Source organism: Musca vetustissima, unplaced genomic scaffold (genome assembly GCF_032173495.1).
Source record: "Musca vetustissima isolate MV318-11 ecotype Yass unplaced genomic scaffold, APGP_CSIRO_Mvet_v1 utg2237, whole genome shotgun sequence".
In the NCBI taxonomy this organism is placed as follows: domain Eukaryota; kingdom Metazoa; phylum Arthropoda; class Insecta; order Diptera; family Muscidae; genus Musca; species Musca vetustissima.
The window spans coordinates 22,711-44,939 of record NW_026882745.1 but is presented as its reverse complement, the minus strand read 5'-3'; the positions used below and the strand labels follow the sequence as shown (position 1 = coordinate 44,939).

The 22,229-nt window shown below is 33.7% G+C and overlaps 1 protein-coding gene across 1 annotated transcript in view; it reads right to left on the bottom strand.

Annotated features, from left to right (window-relative positions):
- LOC133329418 (restin homolog) overlaps positions 1 to 22,229 on the bottom strand; it is a 38,074-nt gene that overhangs the window by 6,000 nt on the left and 9,845 nt on the right. Inside the window, exons 4-5 of the mRNA XM_061537891.1 lie at positions 429 to 727; positions 59 to 370 (exon numbers count right to left, since the gene is read on the bottom strand). Of these exons, the coding sequence (XP_061393875.1) occupies positions 59 to 370; positions 429 to 727 (611 nt within the window). The remainder of the gene's footprint in view (positions 1 to 58; positions 371 to 428; positions 728 to 22,229) is intronic.

The window sequence follows — 22,229 nt, the reverse complement described above, 5'->3', positions numbered from 1 at the left end:
AACGACTATCCATCTATCAGCCAGTATATGGACGCATATGAATGTTAGTGACACTTACATCATAGACCAGATATTGCAGCAGCACTCCTAAAGCTTCTGTGCTCTTAGTTTGGTGAGCCGATTGTTGTTGCAGCTGCTGCAGTTGCAATTGTTGCTGTTCAAATGCCTCATAGTTCAATGCACCATTACACGAGTGCCGGTTAAGTAGTTTCAATTGTTGCAACTCTTCGGCAACCGGAGGTTCTGCCGAAGGTATGACAACGGCGTCATCTGACAGTTGCTGGTGCTGTTTGTGCAACAACAATTTTCGGCTAACATTATTTGTGGACGTTGATGGCGATGATGAATTATGTAATTTACTTTGCAGCTTCTAAAAAAGAGATTACGAGGTTAGGTGGCATGGTATAGGTGGGAGTAATGGTACAAACCTTATCGCTAAGATGATTGGTAACAGCTGATGGTGAGGCGGGTGTAGTACTTTTCTTATTGTTAATGGCCAAAAGAACAGGCGAAGATGTCCTGGAGTTTGTTCTGATGCTTGGACCACTCTTGTCTGTGATCGATGCCGCTGTTGTCGTTGCAGTGGCAGCTGTCGATGCACTGATGTTGTTGTTATTGTTGAGAAGAGAAAGACCATTTTCCTGAAGGTCTGTTGGCGTGTCTGGTTTGCTAGAGTTACTCTTTGAAGACGGTGGCGTAATCGTTTGATTTATAATTCGATTGTGATCTGCAAAAAAAAAAAAAACAGGAAAAATCGTAGAAAGTCATTTAAAAAACTTGTTGCTTAAAAACGTGATTCACCACTGATCGTGACAAATCTATTGTTTATTTTTATATTCTCACATCATAATTATGACATCTTCCTAACGTTCAAACTTCTCACCATCAGTATGCACATGTATGTGGAGATTTTTGTTTTGGAATGGTGCCTCAACTTGTGTCAAATAGAAAGCAAACAACGAAAGTGATTCAACTAATGGGGTTGCTTCGAGAAATACATCTACAGTGTTTGTATTAATAGGGTTTTGCAAAATTTAACTTTTTTTGGAATTTTAATTTTTTTGAAACTAAATTTGTCTTCTCAATTTGTTAAATTCGAAAAGAAATATTGCCATAAACTCACTTATGACTAAATAAAATAAAAAATATTTTATTGAAATCGAAACCCGATTTTACTAAATAAGGATTTGTATTAATTTAAATTGGAAACAACAGTACAAAATACTGTTTTCGCAGAAAGGCAAATTATCCGTAATAGGATTATAATATATGTTTTATATATATATAAGTTTTTATTTTTGTTAAATGTATGGAAATTATATTTCATTATAAAATTATTTCGCATACAAAGCTTTCCGTTTCATATGCTAATCTGTAGGAAATATAGAAACCATTAAGAAAACTAGAAACATTTACTTGTCCTAACCACTAATCAATCACTAATTGATATATTAACTTAATGTCATAATAATAAATGGAAACCCCCTAAATGAAATCCCATGCAAGACATCATCTTCGAAAGGGGAAAGTTAATGCCACACACACACACACTTATACATCAAAATAAAACGTCAGCTATACTTCAAAACCATCAAGTCTGGTTTTAATCACAGTCATCATTTTGCTTAGCAATTACGCTCAAGTCATTTGTAAAACGTTGTGAGAGTAAATTAAAATTAGTTTTACACATGACCGAGTAGTAAAGCTGCAACATTGTGGCAGATTTTCTGTGGCAGCTGAAGATGAACTGTGATGACATTCCTGACATCTAATGTGACATTTTTTCATGAAAGAAACAAAAACAAAAAAAAAACACATCACCTTAGACTCCAACATTTAAGACCTGGTGTGTTAGACAACACCAATGTGCAAATAACTTTCGATAATACCAATTTGCAATTAGCCCATCCGAATGGCAGTGAGTGTTAACATTTTTATGATTACTTTTATGATATTAACTCACACTGACAAGACTGTATGTATGTAAGTGTAGTCAAAATCAAGTTGAATATGCTTTTCCATGGGGCATACAAAACAGCACTGTGTAATACAAGTATGTTTGCATTTTGTTACGCAAAAGTGGCCAATATGGGATGGACATCATTCAATTGGGAGTTTAATAACAACGAGTTCACTAACATTTTTGAATAGCTTTGAAATTGTATTATCTGGTAAGTTTCCTTAAAAAGAAGACTTTCTTTGGTGCTTGGCAGTAACGCACACCTATAGTATTCGATATAGGGCGATATAAAAATTAAATTTGATCTTCTTTCTCGAATCATTATGTATATATAAATGTTTTATTAATTTTAATACATGTAAATACAATTAAGTATTCATAGATTTGTTCTCATTTAATGATATACATAATGACAAACAATAGACATACATTTCATTATTGTTAAATAAATCCCTTTGAATATCCTTGTTCCATTCACAAACGACAAGGTTGCAATAGACAGCCAAATGTCCTGTCACACCACACGACAGTCAATGTCACTCATCAACATAAACTGAACAGGTAAATTTGTCAAGATGGAAGACACAGCTTGACGTGTTTTCCGACACTTACACACACACAAAATGAAGGTATGTGTTACATGATTGATGGCCCATACAACAGGTTAAATGTGAAGTCTGTCAAGCAATACACCATTCATAAAAAAGTCATTGAGACACGGACGAACTAACATGTCGACAAATAAGATGCCGTTTTAAATGTTTTTATAATCGTTTACAACTTAAGTGTGTTCATAACGACATAAGTAGATATAAAGGTTAATATATTGTCCATGGTTATTCGATATTTCGTATATTGACTAACAACGTTTTTCTTTTATTACAAGATGTGATCTCAATACTTCCGTCTAAAAAATTAGTCCAGACATGAATTGAAAAATAAATATCAATCTAGTCTATTGAATCTGAGTTTACAACATATAAATTCATTATTCAAAAATATTTCAATTCGGCTCATATAGATATGTAAATTTCTCCACCAAAGAATTATTGCAACATTTCTAACGCATACTTAAGGTGCATGTCATTTCAAGATACAACATCCAAAAACAGTTCGCGAATAATGTGACTTGTCATCGAATATTACTATTGTTTTATTGCACCGATCCAATAAAAAAAACATAAACATTCGTGCCAAGCAGTCTGCCAAGCGTGGCTAAAAAGCTGTCCAGTTATTGCCAACTGAGGTGTGGCCAAAAGCGATGCCGAACGGCAAGCCAAACACGTTTCCACACACACGCTTAAAAATGCAGCTAAGCGGTTAGCAGACAAATTTATGTGGAAAAAGTTCAAGTTCAATATGCCAGGCAAACATTTGCATGGTGGTGTCGGTGGACAATGTTAGTGGCGGTAAAAGGTGTAAATGATCAAAACACACAAACTTAAATCTTTGTCGCTGACCTTAGCCGAGTTTTTTCTTGTTCTGCTCGAAAGGCGTTAACTATATCAGGGGGCTTCAATTCAATTTTCCAACACATGATGTCATTGCAAACAAAACAATACTGAGATAAATTAAAAGAATCTCTGTCCAAATGAAATGCCAAGAATGCAATCCACTTTCCATGGAAAATAATAGCAGACGCACTTGAACGTGATTAGTCGCTCACATGTGTCTGCCTCAGTGCAACAAACGAGCAGACTGTTTTCCATTAGCACAGAATGTTTTCAATTAAACAATTAAATTCAAGTCGAAACAACATCTACACGGTTAATGACTACATCAACTATTAGCTCTACTTCCATTCATTTGCCGTGCACCAATCACTCTACATCATTAAGCTAATCGCTGGTAGTTTGCCCATTTTTCTGCACTATAAACTGCCGTCGAATATTTGCTGTGGTTTAGTTTTTTCCCTCAATTGACTGTGGAATTCCATTCCATGAGAATGAATATTCCCTCGACTCAACCGGTGTTGAACATTAAAATGTCATTCAAAACACTTTGCTGCAGTCGTCAGACAGACAGAGATGTGAACGCGCAGTTCAGGTGCCACTAACAAGTCTCAATGAGTTCTGTTGTGACTTGCCTTTCACAAATCACACACAAGACAGGATATTCCCTTGACACGGTCTGGATTTGCTGTAATCAAGCGAAAGTCAAGCTGTGCCCTCTTGTCTGTGTCTGACCAACATGTGTCGATGGTATGGTCTACATTATAGAACTAGGATTTCATAACATATTTTGCAATTTTCCATCATATGTTTTGTTAATGTGGAACAGAATGATTGTGCCTTTCCTTTAGTTTAATTTAAAACAAACGTGATTGAAATGTCAAAGGCATGACAATTATAAGTATTCCCATATGTGTGATGCAGTTTTATTTCCAGGTTATATATGTATATTAATTACTCGTATTGTCGGATCGTCGCGAGAATGCAACTAGCTTGGCCACACTAAACACACTTCTCTCACAAATAAATTGTTAGTCTAATGGTACACTAGAGCAACCACTCGTCTCCTTTCACATAAAAAAATCTTTTACAAACATTTTAATCTACAACATAAGTCAAATAATATTTTGGCCCACATTAAAGTAATTATTTACCATGATATTAAATATTTGGTATGTGCCAAAAATGATTGTTATCAGTTTAGAGTGTGCAAAAGTTTTTATTATTTTGTTTGTTGGTCCAGAAATCATGTTCAGAAATATTTATCAACATGATTCTTGTGATCCAAATAACAACATTATACCAGCCCTAAACCAACTACTTGACAACCATAAACCCGCTACTCAACATCAATTGGAGTTGCGACCTGATTATTCAAATCTTTACATTAAAGTTTCCCAATATGTGTTACCAAATTTCAATATGACATTAACCCTTTAAGGGGTCATCCAACATACGTTTTTTATATGAATTATATAATAGACGAATCCCATTGGAACCATTTAAACAATTGCTCTCTTTTTATGCCAAATATAATATTTTGCAAAAATTAAAAATAATATTTTTAGAGGATTTCATGGTATATATGTATGTAAATATGTTCAGAACATATACCAGCGATGTTGACGAAGAAAACAGAAAAAAATATTAGTTCGGACAAAAAATGATGTCAGCATTATACAAAAATGAATATGTATGTATAATATTTTTGAAGATATGTACGTACATTTGAATGACAACAATATATATTTGGGGTACTTTAAAAATCCTCAAGGAGTAGCTATATACAAATCGAACTTATAAAAAATTGTTTAAGTACAAAATAAATGAAATTAAAAAAAAACAATTACCCCGTTCTGAAAGGCTGCAAAGCTTTCTCGCGCTCCGGATTTATTTCCCGGAGTGTCCTTAACGGACAAATAAAAATCATTTGTGGTAATAAATGTAATGGCGAATAATCCATAAAAATAACATAAAGAGGTAAGTAGAAATTTATACTACAAACATACTGTCATAGGATACATCCCGACATCTCTGCTGAAAGTCAAATAAAGAACTGAGAATCGGCGGTTATTACTTGCAGGGTGAAGTACAACAAAGAGTGAACCTATATTGTCAATCTTTGATACATTTACACCATATCATATCACCATATCTTTGATACATTTACACCATTACACTTATAGTCTGTAACAACAATCGTTATGGTACAATGCAAAAAGTCGCAAACATTATACCCTGATTGGGACGCAACACTTTCCGAAAAAACAAGATTTGCAAATAAGTAACAATGTTAAATAAGGAAACATTTTCTTTAAAACAAATAAATTTCCACGTGAAACTAATACATTAGCATTTATTGCATTTTTACTTTCTTATCAGATTATTAAATTAGCATTGAATCTAATACTAGAGAATTCTATGATAAATATATTCGTTTTCCGAAACATACACAAGACGCAAACAAGAGAATTTAAATAAAAAACATACACCTAATTTTTTTGCCTAGGCAAAATGCGAAAAAAAGAAGCAACTCATTTTCACATAAGTCAAGGCCGAGAATTTGTCGAATTCTGTGTAGGCGTGAGAATCATTCCTGCTGTGGTATTCGACGAATCGAAGACATTTTTTGACTGCGTCTCGTTTTGCCACGAAGACGAAACAAATAAATGAAATTTAAAGTCCAATCAAAACAATAGCCTAAAAACACATAAATCATTTAAAATGTTGTCGATCGCCAAATTTCGACAACGCAGAAAACCTTGGAAAAATTTCATTTTACTCAGCAAAGAACAACAACAACTTACCATCCTCCTCTACAAAATCCCAGAAATTGTCTAACCAGTCTTCACTTTGTCTTTGACTTTTGGATGATTGATGTGGACCGTTGTCCTGTTCGATATCCCATTCAATTTCCGATGTTTGTGATTCTAAATTTCGAGAGGTTTTTGCTACGACTGTCTCGTTATTATTTGCATGCACAGGTGTTGACAGCAAAAGAGGAGATTTCACACAAAATTCCCTTTCACTGGATGGGAAGAAGACGTCATCATAGTATTCGTCATCTGTACCCACCACGACAAAAACATCGTCCTCATTCATATAATCGTACAAGTATTCATTCATAGCATCGTGATCGTCATAACTGCTCTGGTCGTTTTCGTTGTCGTCATACATTGGTAGTTCTCCGCGCAATTCTCTGTAAGAATTTGGTGGACACCTAATGGATTTATTTGAAAAATGTCGAAAATTGCGTTTCCATGACAGACTGCGGCTACTGTAGGAGCCTGGACTAAGAAACACTTCGACCTGCTCCGATTCGCCATAGCTAATGCGACAGTCAATGTCATAGTAGTCATTGGGCGAAGATGGCTGACTGTGCGCCTTGACAACCGTTGTCGAGGGGATCTTCGAGCAGAATCTCAGAAATCGCTGCGATGTTTGTGACATGGAACCTTGACTATAGAAGTGCACATTTTGACAGGTGCGTTTTCGTCTTCGCTGACGACGATGTTTACGTTGCATGATTTCCAATCGACCAGTTCGGTATTCAATAATTTACACATATTATTTACACTCGAATTCAATTTTGTTAAAACGTTTTATTTTCCAATTATTTATTTTTTATTTTTCTTTCCTTTTCAAGCTTTCAACAAAAATGTGGTGTGGTTGTTTGACTAGCAATTTTTTGGGTTTTTTCTTCTTTCAGGGTTATGTGTTTTTTTATTTTTATTTATTTATTTAGGCACTAATTTTGATTTGTTGACAAACTTTAGACAAAGACAAGTGTAATAGATTATGAAAATATTGAAAACATTTCAATTCCGACATTTATATAATACTGACAGCCCTTAAGAGTCCATCTAGCCACTGAACTGTCAGTCCATCTTTCTAGCCATCAATCATTGAAAGAATATTTGCGGAATGATGAAAGATGCGTCACTTCTGGTTATAATTCAAATAAATAAAATAATGATCACAAAACCGACATCGAGAGACCCAAAATAAATCGATGATTTGTCATCGTCAACGCTGTGGGCAAATTTGTGCGCGTATATTTTTATTACGGTATCCGCGAGCGACAATATCTTGCGTGCCACTGATTAGCTCGGTGGATATGCTGTGCGATTTGGCTGGTGGCTTCTTTCTCACCACACCGTGGGGATACGTACAACAAGTGGCGAGTGGACATGGTCGAGACTAACTGGGCAGCTGTTAGCGACAGAAAGTCGCTATGTGACCAATGAAAATCGCTCACCGATCAAACAGATCGCTCATAACAAACATCGTTGTTATGCTATGGTGTGTTGGGGGCTAGCGCTGTGATCTGTCTTCGTTGGTTTTGCGTTTATATTTTGTGATCGTGTGCCAAAAACAGATAAACAAACCGACAATACATTGAACAAAAAGTACAAACGTACATTCGCCACATTACATATCATCCATGGGATTTGTACACAAAACTATAACAACAATGTCCGAAAGCATCATAGAAATTCAAACGCACTACGCGTTTTACTCATCGGCTGCTTTGCATTGTTTAACATTACTTCGATTCCGATCCAAACAAAAACTTATTCGTTCCACCGCATCCCACAGCAACTAATCCCATCTATATCCGTTCACAATATCTAATGTCAAGTGGTTGTGACGGCGAACAAATTCAAAACAAACAAAACACACCCCATGAACTATTTATAGGTTTATACAAAGGCGATATTTATGAACCGAATAAACGGGTTTGATTTGAGCAATTAATATAATTCGAATTCACCTGACAAGCATACACTTTGGAAAAATTGTCGCATATGGCGAAAAAAAATTTAAAATTATATTCCATAGAATTTTTTTACATTGAAAACATTTTGGTTGGGAAAGTTATTGCGTCCTTTTTCTCAACTCGAGAGATTTAAATTTGTGGCCTGTTCCAGAATCTGCAAGAATGTAAAATTTTTGACCACGATAATAATTTTTCCTTTATGATATCAGAGAGAATAATAAAAATTATTAAATTCTTGCGGTACGGGAATTGAATGTTAGGTTTATAGAACCGGTTCTCTTCCATTAAATAACATCACTAAATATATTTTGATTTACAACAGTCGCAAATTGTGTTGTTTGTTGTGAGTTGCTTATGATGGATGTTGTTTCGTTTAGTCAACTCGAGAGTGGTGAATTCTCACAAGTCAAAAGTTACGCAAATTTTTGTTGTTTGTATGTAAATTGTAGCTACAGACACTTCACTGTTTTCACAAATAAACGATATACAGTTTGTCCTGGAAATGTTGGCATTTTTGTTGGTGATTTTGTTTTGTAAAATATGATTGAGTTTGGCGGTTTGAATTTTTTAATAATGAATTTTTGAAATACGGTCGTTTGTAGAGACCTAAAAGGGCGACATATACAGACAATTATTTGCATCGAGGTTTCCTAACCACTAAGAGTATCCTTATTAACACAAATAACATCAGAGATTTTTACTGCAAATCTAATATATAATTCGAGAAATAATTTAAATTCGAGAAATGTACCCGAATAACGGTTGTTTTCTAACAGCGATGTTGAAATTTTTCACATTTAAATGGATGGTGACGCTAAATGAATGAATTCTCCATGACAAAAAGACAACAAAATAGTAAAATAAGAAAAAAAATCTCATGAAGTTCGTCCGTCCTCAATGATGAACCGACGAAATAAATAAGTCAAAAAACTCTAAGAAGCTGTGCCATTAAATGCACAATTGTTTTTGCAATTGAAATAGCCAAAATTGGTATCCTCCGAGGTGTTATCTTTATACAAAAATAATGTATATAAGAATGTCAAAGTCTCGACCCATGCCTTAATGTTTTACATTTAACAATGTCAAACTAAGATGCGTCGGCCTATGTGTTTTGTAAACCAAATTATTATTTTTTACAGTATTTTTTCTACTTCGCTATGGATATAAATATTTTATGGACAAACTGTATTTATTATACAAGCAATATATACACAGTCAGCTTGTGAACAGAAGTATTCTCAAGAGTCTCAATAAATTTATACTTGGTCGGTCAGTATGTACACATATCTAAATGTGCGTATATGTTTGTATGTACTTAGTACGTTTATGAATAATATGTATTTTTAATATAGTGCCTTTGTTATTGTTGTGAATGGAAAACGTTAATTTATTCACCACAGTGTAATGTCATAATGACGTCATACGGCTAGATTCTTCAGAAAACAGATATTCTTTGAACGGTCACATACCCAGAAAACTTCTAGACAATTGACGACCGCCACATCGTCGATGCCAATTTCGTCAAAGGCCTCTCAAGATTTGTTGGGTTACACATCAGAACTTTGAATCAAAAATCTCTGAATATCTTCCAGATTTGGTAGGCTTTTATTTGTGAATAAAACGCTTGCCGGGCAATTGAAAAATATAAAATGAACAATTGAAACGGATGGAAATATCGGCGTATTGACGTTAATACACAAACGAAAGGAACCACTTGGTCATTTGTGGTATGAACAATTTCATTTTTTAGAAGTACAAGTTCATATTTGTTTGAATTGTAATTATGAAATAATAGAAATTAAACTGTGCGACCATATTTTGGGTCGAATGAAATATTGGCTTCGTTACGAATGTCTGTGGTGTTATTTTTAATCCAGATATTACAACTGCAAAGCTGATTTTTTATCGGCTCTACAGTTAAAAAAATTATTTTCTTCCACCTCTTCTTACGGAATAGAAAAATGATCTAATAACGGCTGCAGTTTATTTATACATTATGATCCTATAATTATTTATACCAATTATAGAATCACATTAGCAAATTCATCCCGTTCAACTAAAGCACTTGACCTGTGGCGAATTTATCATTTTGGGTACTTATTATACACACCAAGGCATTTTAATCGCAAACATAACATACAAACCCAGACCATACGCTCTATTTTGTTACATAGTGTAATGAAAATAATAATATTTATCTCCAACCTACCCCAGTCAGTGGTGCCATTATTTTTTTCAGCTTGGAGAAACCAATTAACTTAGCGCCGCCACAGTCATTAAAAGTTCATTTTATGTGAACAAGAAGGTTAGTAGCATTGATTTTGCAGTCTATACCAATTATACACAGAGTATTATTTGCTTGTTACAATACTTAAAGTGAAGCTGGTAAATGTTTTATTAATTGTATAAAAAATATCAAATTAGGTCACGATACAAATATTACATTTAATGCCATGTTCTGACGGGCATCCGAACAACGTAGTTTGCTCTCAGAATTACGTACATGAATTAGCCCGTTCATACAACACTATTCAAAATTCATGTCATCAGAGTTTTTTATTTCAAACTTTTTGTTTCTTGTTTTACACCAAAAATGTAACATATTTTAGTGAATTACATAGGGATCTAAACAGAAAAAATAATTCTCTTTCTCCTGACTATAGTATGAACCCCTATCTCTTTACTTTTAAATCATGTTTTCATTTTTCCGGAAAATATTGTTGTTTTCAATACATTTTTATATTTTCTCACCTCAAATGTCACATTTAAACAATTGGAGAATTTTTGTTTGTGTTTCCTCACACTTGTCTCTCGTTTTGTACGCTAATTAGAACAAAGGGAAAGGAATGCATATTGCATCAGGTAGACAACAAAATTTACATCGTGCTGCATATATAAAAACTATACAATTATTTACTTTTCATTCATCATTTTCAATTTTACTGAAAAAGTTTGAAAATTTTATAAATGTTTTCATGCTGTCAAAATTAATTTATTTTCGATAAATACTCTCAAATCATCTCAATAGAGATGGGACAAATTTCTTGGTTATTCAGAGAGTGATTCGAATTGAACAACGTACAAAAGTCGGTGTTCGCTCAGACAATTTTGTATGGGGAACTAAGTAATTACTTCATAATTAATGGTCGAACAACGAATGAGAGAGCGAACAACGCTCGTCTGTACATGGCATAAAGAGGGGCCATCAGAAACAATTTTGACTAAAACAAATGCGTGAAATAGTAAAATGTGTATAAATGATTTATCGAATTTTGGCGGGCTTAAGTCAGATTTTTGGTAGAAATATGCCTCATCGAAATTTTGGTTTTAGAACCCAAGTTTCTTTGGAGCTAATTCGTTTCAAACAATATTAGTACTTTGGTTCATAAATAGTGTTTAGGTATTGTTTGGTTTTTCATTTGTTATAATATATTTATATAAACTGATTATTTTTTCACAAATTCATTATACCATCTAATCGATGCAATGTTTCATGCAGTTACTCAACATTCAAGTAGCCATTCTTTAATTAGCCTATACACAAATCATAATCTGCAAATAGAATTGTTCAAACCAAAGCAGGCGCTCTTCACTTGTTTTGGTGAAGTATTGCGGGTCAACGTGAGTTCGGCTGGTAAACAAGTAGCGTTTGTTTAATCACCCATAAACACCTATTTTCACAAAACACTTGAATTGTTTACCCTGTGATGTGATTCGCAATAATAAGATGGTGTTTGCGATCGATACCACAGATACAGACATAAATAAACAAATACACGTTCATCTATATCTAGTATGTAGCTCGGCTACAACGATGAAAACGTGATCGATGTTATCGAAAAAAAAAAATAAACTAAACAAAACACAACACAACAACAACATTTTCTCAAACGTCATAGCTATTAGCAACAACAAACCAGTAACGTCAAAATAATAAACATCGTCTTTTTTTAATCGACCAACATATTTCCACCCACTTTTTACGGTTATTGATCTTTGTGGTCGGTGTTTGTTTTCCGCTGCCTAGTGTTGTAGGAAATACAATGCAGGTGAAATGGTCTATATGAATATGTATGTGCGGGTGTTTGTGTTGTGTATGTGTGAACATCATTATTACAAAGAAAGTTTTCTTCTTCCACCATTGTAATCAAAGTGAAAATAATAATTTACTCTATTAATGAGTTAAGGCAAAGGCAGTAGTAATAATGCACCATAGCATTGGTAGTGAGAATGAAAAAAAAAATGACACAATACCACTTCCATCATATTATTCTGTCTTTTTCGCCTGAGAATAATATAAATCGAATTTTGAATCCAAGAGTAATCCAAATAATGTAAATTTTGTGTCATGTACAATTGAATTATTTACATCAAACGGAAGAGAAATGAGAAATTTAAATGACACCATCATTCTTCTCTTATAATCTACTGAATGAGAGATCTACTGTATAAGACATCCTTGTAGTTTAACACCCTGTATTTACCATACGACAGTTTGAAAATCACTGCTGTTTAGTTGTACATTGAAAACGAATGTTATGTTCTCAGCTGTCATTGTCGTTAAGGACACCCGCTCTTGATGAGTGTCAGTGTGTCAGCAGAGTGTTGCCATGTTTTCCATTTTTATTATCCCTTTTCAAGTCCTTCTTAACCACCAAACGCACCACTGAGAGCATTACTTTGCCTTATTATGCAACATTATTATGTTGAAAGAGACAAATTCTCTGCATACCAAAGGAGGGGGTGGTAAACATAGTGAGGGTATGCGTTTTGGGGGGAAACAATCCCCACACATGCCTCTATGAGCTAAACCAAACACACGTATGACTCATCAAAAGGACGACATCAAAAGCGAATACAATTGCCAAATGGTAGAAAATGCGTTTGTGGATAATTTGATATAAAGTGAAATTTCATTGCTGAAAAAATATTACTGGTGGGGGAAAACCCCAATATGAAATGTTTGCCGGCAAAAAATCGTAACTTGAGTATCAATGTGGCTCCACTGTTCGGACATGCGCACAAACAATTCAAATAAAATAAAACTAAAATACAATTTTAAATGTCCTTATTTATCTAAACAACAATAACAACAATGGAAACCTGTTTATCAAATAAACGACATTTATATACATATCCCCTATGTCTGTATGTAATATTATAGAAAACAAATTAAAAGTGCGTAATTGAAAAGAATTTAAACGCCATCATGTTTACGATATACATTTTCCTCTGAATGAGCTTTTCATGGCAAGTCAATTTTCTTGCCAAAATTCATTAAGGATATCCTTTCTCGGCATTAGACAACGTTTGTTGAAAATAGCCCATAGCTTAAAGATGCCCAATGCCAAGGGCGGGCGTCATTCTTCGATAATGGCATCACATTGTATTGAACGATGTTTTTCAAACATGAAACTGTACAAAAATCTGAGCCAGCAGACAGACAATATAAATCAATGACATTGTCTATAAACAAGTGCACAAACACATATAGATATACATATATTTATATGAATATATCTACATAATACAGCATGAAGCATACACACATAAATATTGCATGTAATCCTTTTGGGGTTGCAAGCACTTCTTTCAATTGACCACAAAAGGTAACATATGGAAACTGTGGTGTTTTAGAAAACATAAAAATGGGGAGATAATTATAAACTAATGAACAACTGAATATTAATTTTACGCAATAATGTGTCACAGTACTTAATCGGACCACATAGATTGGAAGAATTAATAGAGTACAATTAAATCTAAGGAAATTCTGCCATAAGCAATTATACAAGTTAGACCTTGTAATAGATTTCGCCTTTTGTGTACATTTTAGAATACAACATTTTCAAAAGAATAACAAAAATAAAAGAAAATGACGACAAACAAAAAATATCTATGTAAAAATTCTCAGTACTACAATTCTCAATAATACTACTATATTAGGGGCAATTCGAAATTCCAATACCAAAATTTTGCAAAATTTCAATCTATGACGAAGTTACAACAAAGAAAAATTAATTCGTTGTGTTTTTGCGTTTTAGGGCGATTATTTTTTATTCTTAAGTCAACGTAAGGTGGAAGCGTCAGGCAAGGTGTTTAAGTATAATTAAGCAAAAATGCTGACACATGAGATTGCACAAAAACTATTCGCCCAATAGGCTCCAAACTTTAAAGATATACATTGGCGGTCACATAATTAAAACACCACCTGCATCTAAAATGTTTCGATCAATCCTCGAATCGTATTTTACATTTTCGAAATCCTTAGAAAATGTTTGCAGGTAATTTAGTGCTGCTTATTTGAAAAAAAATTGTTTTAATAAATTAAGAATGTGATTATTGCAAATAATTGGTCTATCCTAGAACTATTTTAATATTTTTCCCGATATCATAAATGAAAAAAATGTTATCTTAGTAAACATTTGTATATCCATGATATTCAAATAAATACTCTACTATGCTATCGAATAATATTAAAAACTAATATTATAATTTTTATTAACTTTATGGCGTAATAGCAGTGAATACCTCAACGACTTGCCTACAGAACAACTTTGGCAAATGACATAAAACTTCTGTCTTAGGCAAAAAACTCGTGTTTAGTGACTGGCAGTGTTTAAAGTTTGTTCGTTCGTTCGATAAGTCTTCGATATCATTTGCATAAACTATACACACATATAAACGTATTAACATAAATGTTTATATTCCAGAATGTGTCTTAATACCATAAACCAGTCATGATAATTCAATGATAGCCCACAATGGATTTGAAGCAACGGAATATTTCTATGAACACGATTCTATTGGCAATTTCAAGACATATAGAGACGTCTCAAATAATATTTCGTCCAAGAACATTCGTTCTTGATGGAAAGCAATAGGAAATAAGGGATTATTATAGTACGACAACAAACCAATAGAAAGTAGAACTTCCTTTTGGAAATTACAGGTACGGCAAGAAGAAGAAGAAGACGAATTCAGGTAACAAAAACTATATTCAACTACAACGATGAAACAAAAATAATAGAGAAAACAAAGCTAGATTTCTCAGGCACGAACAAAGCGACAAAGAGTAGTAAAAATTGTGGTAGTTCGTGAAAAACCTAAAACAAAAAACGAATAATGAATGGTGATTATTAGAGACAGGCTGGTAAATATGGGTCATCATTAAACGAAAAACCAAACAATGAAAATCTTTAGCTTGTCAAAAACGTGTACAGCCAAGGTGATTTTTAATCATCATATTTTTTTTTTTTTTTTTTTTTGTCACTACAGTCTGTTTTTAGTACTTCATTCTGCATTAAAGGCGTTTATATAAACATATTTTTAGATACCACTAAGATTTGTTATCACAGTCGTCACATAATGTATACCAGTCTCCTAACTATATGTAAACAATTTTAATGACCACCACTTTGTTATGTTTCATTGATTTTTCTCACAGTTATACATTCTTGGGAGATTTTGCCATTGCTATATTTATATCATCTTCAGCACACGTGACTCACCTCCTTTTTGTTTGCGTGGCATGCGAAATGAGTTCCATAGAAATGATGATTTTTTGCGTAAACCACCGGGAGCTTTAAACAGGTCCATTTCACTGCCACTACAAGATTTAGCCAAGACTGCCGGAGATGTTGACGATGTACTGCCAGAGACTGATGTTGGCGGCGGTGCAGTCGATGCAGCAGCAATGGCAGGTGCATTAGCATTCGCCGATGAAGGATGATGTGAAGATTTTCCCAAAGTTTTGTACTTTTTATCACTGACATTCTTTGTTACACCAATACCACCAACTCCACCACCGCTGCCAGTGCCAATGTCACCACAGCTACTCTTGCTCATACCATCGCAGTTCACGATGCCAATTCCACCACACCGGATTCCTTTTTGTTGTGGTGTTTTCATTGATGTCAGCGTCATGTTTCGCGAAAATTTCTTGTCACTCGAAAACTCATTCAGTTTTGGCAATTTGGAATTTTTATGATTTTTCAACATTTCCAGAGTTTTTGTTTTCCTAAATTCACTATTCGGAACACCATCAACAGCTGTTGTTGCTGCTGCCACGGAGGAACTGGATGACGTGTGAAGGCTCTGTGCTGAACCATAGAATAATGAAACGAAATCATTGAGACCCATGTTGTCACAGCACCGCAGTTCTGACCAAAATCCAAATTCCTTTGTGTTCTCTGTTTTGGCTGTTGCTCGGGAGAGAGTGCCAGTGTATTTGTGTGTGTGTGACTCCGTGTGGGGAGAAGAGAGTAAAATTCGATGAAATCACTTGTTTTACGGCCAATTGGTTGTGTCCTGTATAGGGGTGTTTTTTGTTTTATTTTCAACAGTCTCGTTTATGGATTTTTGTATTTCGTTAAGAGAAAGAGTCGATTCAGCTCTCAAAAAATGTAAACTCTCCGTTTGTAAGAGAACAATGGCTCGCAGGAAATGACGGTACTCTTTTTGGCCAAGAAAACAAGTGTTGATTTACTTATCAATGACTTTCAAACTGTCTTTTTTTCGTAGAAAACAACACACTTGTATTGTTGCTGTTGTCACTTTACATCATAACTCTTGTTGTGTTTCCTTTTACCACTGTTTTTATTTCACGTTGTACGATTATAATGTATTCAACCTTTGTTCGATACTCTTGCAAAATGTCTACGTATTTCTCACATACAAACGTCGTCAGCATTCAGTCAGTCAGTCACTCTGTCCGTCAAGTTCATTTCACTCCAGACGTTCGTTAATGCCCGATCATTGCTTCTTCATTCGTTCGTTGGTACGATATAGCCAACTGCCGTGTTTTTGCAAGCGTCTATTTGAAGCCGCGACTAATGACGGACTATTTGCGGGCAAAGCAGCTTAGCTTCTTCACAACCCCAAACAAATATGGGCAAATAAAAACAACAACAACACCATCGCCGCCGCCGCCACAGCTAATAATGCGACTAACAATAGAGTTTCAGTTTACCGCTACTTCTCAAGCGCATGGAACCGTGTTTAGAGTAAAAGCGCAAAATAATGCCAAGATCCACATTAGCACTATGGGATGAAAATGTATGTATGTTCAAAGTAATGGTGAAATTCTATGTTTGGCGAAATTCTATTCTATAAAAGTAAAAACGTATATTATATGAGGAACAGCGGGATTCTTTCATCGATTCTGAGATTTTTCTACCAACTAGATTCGCCTGAAATCGAATGATAGGTTCACTAGGTGTTATTTATACCACAATATTATTTGAAATTAATACATTCGACAGTCTGGTACTCGTTTACTAAAACGGCAAAAAATTGTTTTGAAAAAATAAAAAAATAATATAAATGACCCACAGTGCTTTACAGCCAGCAGCAGTGGCAATCGAGCATAGTGTTTGCCAATAAAGACCATCACTAGTTTTATTATTCGCCTCTATGATGATGAAGTTGCTATTTTTTCATACTTTTCTACCTATTTTCTAAATATATTATTCAGTGTTCACAGTATTTATGGCAAAATTTATAAACTGCGAAAAAAGAAGCGAACATAGACACAACGACAATAAAATAACCAACAACAAATTCCAAGACCAAGTAGTCAACAACAAGGCCCAAAACCCCATCATGAAAATACCAAGAAACAAATATGGTGGTTAACATTTTATAGGCAGACAGCAATGCCTCTTCCGACTTCTTCCGACGTGTGAGTGAGTATTCGTGTGAATACTTTGGGGATGAAACTTGGTAGCCGTATTAGTGTCCATCGTGCGTGGTCTTACAGATATCATTATCACACATAATGTAAAGTGTAATACGGCGTACTTCCAAGTAGCCAATAATAATGACAACAACATCAAAGTCAGCTATACAAAAAGTTAAAAAGCCGGCATTTGCTCGCAATTTAACCGAGGAACCAAAAGCATTGATAGCGGGGCAATGGTTGTTACCAAAAAAACCCTAATTATTTTGCATGGTTCGGTGTGGTAGTTTTTTTTTTTTTTTTGTAATTACAACTTTGTTTTTTGTAAACCGGATGTTATCAATCGGTAAAATAACCAAAGAAAAAAAAACGTACAATATATAGGTCTAGGAAATTTACAAATCAGCAGTAGTTATTCGTATTCAAACTTCGTTTAATTATTTTGCCAAATGAATATGATTCGCTAATTGTTAATTAGTTTTTTATAAAAAATATATTTTATTTATTTATGAAAGTTCGATCCTTTAAAAAAATGTTCACAACTTCAAAATCAAGGTCAAAACAACCTATTATTAAGAAATAATTTATGCATTGATTCAATAAAAAAGAAACAAAATTATTCATTGGAGGTGGGATTTCACACTCATTGGGCGAATAATTTTAGGAAAATATTTATTTATATATAATATGAAACATTCCAAAAAAATATCACTTAATTATAGCGCTGGATATAATAAAAAATCAGTTCTACGTACCTCAAATTACGTTCAACTTACAATATAGAGATATTAATTAATAGCTTACGGATTTATTATGGCCAAATACAGTGAATCGCCAAATAAAAAAATACGTTAATAATATGTTTGCTGTTTACAACAAAGCGACGCAACAAAAAACAAAAGTGAAAATAAGCCACACGCACGCACATAGTAAGCTACAAAACAAACTTTTACTTTCAACAAAAAAGTTACAAACAACTGCAGATATTTGCGAATTTTGTAAACATTTTCCATTCGTTAAGATTGAAGGAATACCGTGTTTTTTGATTAAAGGAAAATCAAAGCTTAAAACTTAAGATCTGAGCTTAGACTTAGGGGACAAATCTATACCCAACCACAAAACGTTGGGAAGTATTTCAAGGCTATATATCCCATAGGCATTTAATTCTTATATATGAAGAACTAAAATTAATATGGAATTAATATTCGTCATACACTACACATTCTTTGATTGAATTATCGTAATTATATTGAATATGGTAGTCATTACAGAGCTAACACTTTGGGCAGCGAATATTTTCCCTTAAATTTAAAGCGATTATGAAGAAAGTATAACGTCGCTTCATACTATAATTCGAAATTAATTGTAGTGGTTTGCACTATACAACAAATACATTCTGTGCACATTTTTCGTCGTCAAACATTTTTTTGAAAATATCATGATTTTTAGTTCTTATTCAAATTGTGATATGTATTTCCCTTTAATATATGTTTCTCAAGCTGTTGTATTAATTAATTGTGCATATAACATAGCTCTTCATGTTATCCAAAAATTATAAGGAAGGAGTTATATAAAATAAATATAAACACAATATAAAAAGAATTGACCTCATATTTGGTTTGAATATTAACTCAACATTTCATTGAAATTCTGGAGGAACTGCAACAATCAGGGCTCGATTGTTGTAGTTCCTCAAATTTAAGTAGTGAAACTGATTATTAACTTCTTTATGTATTAAACAATAATATGACAGAGTTTAAAAACAATAATGTATAAGAAACAATAGTAAATTAGGTATGTAAATAAAATATGCATGTCGGTATGTGTCGTTGGACACTTTATGTAATACATAAATTTATCCTTGGAGTGACACCAGACATTTAACCGCACCAATACAACTCCAACCACGTGAATGGAGTAAATGCCACAAACACTATAAAATGAGTGCTCTTAAATTCAATTTCATGCTATGCCACAAAGGAACAATTTGTCCATAGCCGTGTTGCATGAGTTCGTGTTCACATACACTCATACACATACCAACCACACTCTTTGCTCATGTTTTATTTGTGAAGTGTTAAAATAAAACGGTTGAACGCATTCCTAATGACGTAGTCAATTTTGAGATTTTCAACGAATAAACTCCATGTATTGGACGATGCAAACTACGATGACATACATCAAATTGTTTTTGAAAGTAAACACTGGTACATTGAAGAATAACTAATTGGTGCTTTAATTTCAATACGACTATGCCAAGAAAATATGTTGTAAATAAAATCGCATAAATTCGAATTGCGTTCAAAGAGTTTCCACTGTATTTGCAAAGCATGTGACTTTGCTGTTCTCCGGGACAGGCGCATAGGTGCCAGAAAACACCAGTTTAAGTAATTAGCTTTAAATGACGTTTTGTAGGTAAGTTTGAAATTTAACGCATGAATGTTTTGTGGCATGATAACAACAGCAACACAAATATGTTGCCAACACATTTCCACCAACAACAACCCACTTTGTATTAAAATAGTCTAACGAATGAATTGTCCCGTGCGAATAATTCTAAAAAAAAATATTTATTTAATGATGTAAAGGAATGCCAACAGTCAGCTCTTCACTGTTGACACATTTTTCCATATGGAATGGTGTTGCCACAACATCACAGCTCCACAATGAACTGCAAGTCAATACCATTGAAATTTCATTATTCACTTAATTTACTATTTAAAATGGAATAGCTGTCGATTAAGTTGCTCAAATTAAAGTGGTATTTGTTTTAACGCCAGGTAAGCCACCTAAACCATCTATGGACAGAGCTTCTCGTCCCCACCCATTTATTTGCAAAGAAAATCATATAATGTCAATGATTGATTATATGTTGTTGTTGCGGTGGTTCGAATGCATGGCTGACTGGGATGGAAGCGATCCATCGAATGAATGGCCAAACTCAAGCCGGTGTTGCATTTGTTGCGTTATTCAATTAGCCATTAATTGTGTGTAGAGAGCTATTTTTATTTATTGTTGCAAAGCAAACCGAAGCCAATTAAAACTATTTTATACGAAGCATTTCCATTTTAAGTTTTACTTACTTTTCTGTTTCTGTAACTTTTACTTTTAATGCGAATAAATAAAAGAAAACTGTCTACAACAATTAGCTCGATAGGTCTGTGTGTGTGTGTGTAACATTGTAAAATTGCATTAGTAGTTTTTCATTTAATAACTATTTTTATAGTTCAAATGTTTTCGATAAAAAATGCCGCAGATGATGTGGAGATCTTGTTCTTGTACCTAATTAGATATATTTCACACATATCGACATCAGAAAAAGACAAAAAAACTTGTCCATATTTGAAACTTTGGTTAGCAATAAAGTTATACGTAATACGCATGTAATACCAAGCCCGAAAACGGCATGCATCGGCTCATTACTATATAGTGTGCAAATGTTGCAATTTTTTCATTTATTATATACGTCTGCCCTACTTCAACAACAAAATGTGTGGGTCAAAATATGAGCCCAACATAACATATGCGATTTTTTCTAACATAGTAGCAGGGATAAATAAATTTAGACTCTTTCAAACTATGATATAGCGTCTGAGAAGAAATATCATATGATTTGTATAAATAACATACACAGTGTTCCAAATACAAATACTCAGTTGAATCAATTTCGGATAAAATATTAGAATTTTACACTGACTACTGCATATAACGAACGTTTCCCTAATTGGTATACTAGGTATAAATAACGAAAATTATGTAAACTTGTTATTACCATAGTTATTATGTTAATTATTATATGTTAGAAATGTGAATTAGCTTTTGGTTTCATATAAAGTAACTGCAACTTTTTTAATATAATTGCGACTTAAAATAAACTTCGCGATATAACGATATATCATTCGAGCGTTCACAATTCTTAAATCAATCATCGTGTTTTGTTTTTGCAATGCATGACAATTGACAATTTCAATTAACATCAATACATAAACACCCAATTACCCCCTCCTTTCCTATTCATGTTTCCACGGCGATTTAACATTCTTATATTCGGAGAAAACAAACTGAAAAACAATACCCCATTTCCACTTAGCACACAACCTAACGTTGACCGACAGACCGACCGACTAACGGCACAAATCAATTTAAATGTCAAACCTATGTTAGACGTCTGCATGTCGGCAACTATAAATTGATTTGATGTGTTAATTTACGATAATAAAAAATGATTTAGAAATAGCAAATCAAATTAAACAATGCCACGCAATTTAGACAATCCAAACCAAGCCAAATCAAAACATAACATAACAAAAGTGATAGATGTTGGGACTCGATGGTTGGTCAGTGTACCAAAAAAACAAA